General features: G+C 31.5%; 1 protein-coding gene across 1 annotated transcript; it reads right to left on the bottom strand.

The window, feature by feature from the left end:
* Positions 1 to 1734: 1734 nt before the first annotated feature.
* LOC105220010 (uncharacterized) lies at positions 1735 to 3069 on the bottom strand. The gene is made up of 2 exons (XM_011196386.3): positions 2866 to 3069; positions 1735 to 2364 (listed from the first exon to the last, which is right to left on the bottom strand). Exons 1-2 carry the CDS (start codon positions 2887 to 2889, stop codon positions 1876 to 1878), a joined length of 513 nt encoding a protein of 170 aa, XP_011194688.1. The 5' UTR covers positions 2890 to 3069; the 3' UTR covers positions 1735 to 1875.
* Positions 3070 to 3464: the final 395 nt, after the last annotated feature.

Genomic DNA, 3464 nt, shown 5'->3' with positions numbered 1-3464 from the left:
CACGAAACACTATTGTGAGACTGTCATAAATCAGAGACCTATAATTATGGAATAGTATGATATTATACTGACCATTCTGGTAAGGCAACAAGTTCTGAAATGGTTATGAAGATATTCTGGGCTTTATAGATATGCTGGCATTACACCACTCTAACTTTACCCAAATACTCCAATTTAAAATATCCTCGAATTGCCGGTATTTGGTATTTCTTAGTAAGAATGCTATACCATATATAGGTGAACTTGAACAGGTTCAAATTATATATAGAAAATAACAGAAATGGTTTTTACTTTGCTTTCATCCGCTTTGTGTCAACAACAACTACAATATATAAATATAAACAACTTAAGTTGAAAGAAATATGCAGAATTTCGTATTATCGTATTGATTTATATATAGATATATAGAGACCACAACAAAGATTAAAAGAAGATTAAACGATTTGTTTACTAAAATATTTAAATTATTCGAAAATGTTTTTGTCTTATTTACTCTTCATACTAAAGTTAATATTATGTACCTTCATCGAAAAAAAAATGATTGTTATGATTTTTTAGTTTTATGCTCTGAGTAAGTGAGTAGTCGATATAAAAGTCAACAATTTTTGCAAATACCGTGAAAAATCCAATGAGTCAGAAGAAATAGTCAATTTATCAAAAGTTATTTATAAGACTAAAATTTAATTGGACCTAAACGGAACAATCTCATTTCAAATATAAAGCGATTCACTAATGAGTTATTATATTTGGCTTCATCGATATATATAAATAGTTCATTAAAAATTCTGTAATTTTTTTCATTATAAAATAATATATATTTAATTATAAATATATGTATGTTATAAATATACTACTTTTCTTTTATTCTAACCAACTTAAAATAGCGATTTCGGTCTTTATTTGGCCTAGTTCTACCCCCATCGAATTCTTATGAGGCTGATATATAACTGAAATCGAATAAATCTTAACTCGTAGGGTGTTGCCAGTCACTAAAATTTAAAAATAAAATCGTTTTGTTGGTTTTTTCTTTCAAATTGCATTCATCCCAATTTTTGCACATTAACACAGCCTAATTTTTGCTATTTAACCGTTATTTAAAATTCCTTACAAGTCGTAAATAACTGTTCCAGCAGGTTTCGCATCAACTACGCTCATTACCAATTAATTTAAGCCCGCATCTCATATATGTATGTATGTTTGTGGATCGTTGACGTATTCATAGCTAGATTATTAACTGCAGCTGGCAGGCAAATTGGCCGTCTCTGCATTTTATTCGCCATCGTTTCATTATCGTCGTGACACGTAATGCGAATATAATTAATGATTTCTGCAGTTCGAAACTGGCTATTAATTCCGTTTTATCTCTTTTCTATTTATTTCTATTTATCATTTTTTCTTTTTTTTTTGGTTTTTGTGTTTTTTGTGTGCATAAAAACCACTTAAACTTCGTTCTTTAAATAACATTTTTATGGTTTCGAATTTTTTATTGCATTCGGCGACTAATCGCCGACGCCAACTTGTTCGCGAACGTAATCACCGTCGCCCGGGTTATTATTATTGTTGTCTTTAAAATTCCTCCTTTCGACTAATTTATGTGTTTTGCTTATTTGTTTACAAGCATTATTGCGCATCTCTTTTGTGCAGAAATTCCAAACTTTCTTCTTCCATTATGCGCGGGGTTTGCCAAAGTTGCGTCAGTATGTCGAACACACAAATTAATTAATTATCAGCCAATTATTTGTTTGTTTGTTTTGTTTTTTACAATAAATAAGTTATTTTTATTTTATTAAATAGCTAACAGAAAATATCACAAGGCAATAAATACATAAATATACAACAAAAACATTGGAGAACTGTTTAAGAGTGATTCGTCAATTAGTAGTTCTTTTGATTGGCCGGATTCACGCTATACAAATCGTAATCGAACTGATCCCATGGATAGGCCTCAGCGCCGCGTGGCACAGAGGCGCCTTTCTTCAACTTCAGCATCTTCCTTTTCTCCAACTTGGGATCGGCTACTTCGATGCGCTGACGTATTTCGCGTTCCTGCTTTGACACAGCTTGCGGTGCGCGGAGCGGTGTGTTCTTTGGCAGGAACTGTGATTCGTCCATATTGAAATCGGACTCTGGCGCCATTTGTGGTTCATGGAAACCGGCGAAATTCTGATACTGTATGGATTCCATGGGGAATTTGTCGTCAGCCATCACCATGTCGAAGTTGTTGCTCTGTACCATCGGCAGCACATCCGATGCGGAGGCGAGCATTGGGTCCAAATTGTAACGGCCGTATTTGCCAACTTTGTAGTAACGTGGACTGGCTTGGGTCGCGAGCACTGAGAGTAGCATTAGCGCGGCGATGGTTAACTGTAAATGAGAGAATTAAGATTATAATTTTAGCTTTTGTTGGAGAGGTTAGTTGTTTAATTATTTTTATAGTTGAAAAACCATTTTACAAAAATGTTAGGATTTTTTTTTGAAAACTGAAAATTGTTATTTCAGAATTTTAATAGTAAGCGCTTAATTTATTATAAAATTTTATTATTTATTTTTTATTTTATTATTTTTAATTAAAAAAAAATTAATTTAAATTTTTAAAAAATTTTATTTTTTTTTATTTTTTAATTAAAAAAATTAATTATTTTTATTTAAAATTTTTTTATTTTTTAATTAAAAAAAATTAATTAATTTTATTTTATTTTTTTAATTATTATTATTTTTTTAATTTTTTTTACATTATTAAATTTTCAGTTCAAAAACTATGCTTAAACTTAGTCAAATGATTAAATTTACTTCTTAAACGTTCATATTTCAATAAAATATTTTTAAAATATTTATTACACAAATATTTTCTATTTTCAAAATTACCATTTTCTTCACAAAACCGTGCATTTTTCACAATATACAGTTATTTTTTGTAATTTTTGTAATCCTTTAAACTGTGTCCTTCAGTATTCTACTTAAATCGCAGTGTCTTTATATATCACTTAGCACTTTCGCACTTTCTTTATAAACACAAACTTATTGGGTTGTTGCTGCTGCCAAAACAGTGTGACATCTAACTCCCGATTGAAGCGTCTTTTAACTTTTGAACAAAAATTCGCATTAGCCCACACTGAAATACACAGACGGCGACGTAAGCACAGTAGCAACGTATACCGAACTGTTGTTTAGCGGAATGTGTGCGCGCCGCTAGGAATCGCACACAAAAAAATCACGAAAAAAAGTCAAACAAACCATGCAAGATGCCAAAATCGATCAACGAACAGCGCAGAACCGCTGAGAAAAAAGGCAATCCAGCATAAAACCCGCTTAGCAGATCCGGTTTGCGGTGAAATGTGCGCCAATGAACGTGGCCGGCCGCGCGCAAATTCTTAAATGGAATTTCTTTGCTGTATTGTGTTTTTTGTTGTATTTTATTGTATTCTTATTTTCAAATTTTTGTTGAAGTTACGAAGGGAAATGTC

The sequence above is a fragment of the Zeugodacus cucurbitae genome, chromosome 2, assembly GCF_028554725.1.
Source record: "Zeugodacus cucurbitae isolate PBARC_wt_2022May chromosome 2, idZeuCucr1.2, whole genome shotgun sequence".
Classification (NCBI taxonomy): Eukaryota; Metazoa; Arthropoda; class Insecta; order Diptera; family Tephritidae; genus Zeugodacus; species Zeugodacus cucurbitae.
The sequence above is the reverse complement of the archived record's forward strand: the minus strand, read 5'-3'. Positions and strand labels throughout refer to the sequence as shown.

Coding starts and splice junctions, on each gene's coding strand:
- LOC105220010 (XM_011196386.3), bottom strand. CDS start 2,889: ATGCACGGTTTTGTGAAGAAAATG. Junction 2,365..2,865: donor ACGGTTTTGTGAAGAAAATG/GTAATTTTGAAA, acceptor TCTCATTTACAG/TTAACCATCGCCGCGCTAAT.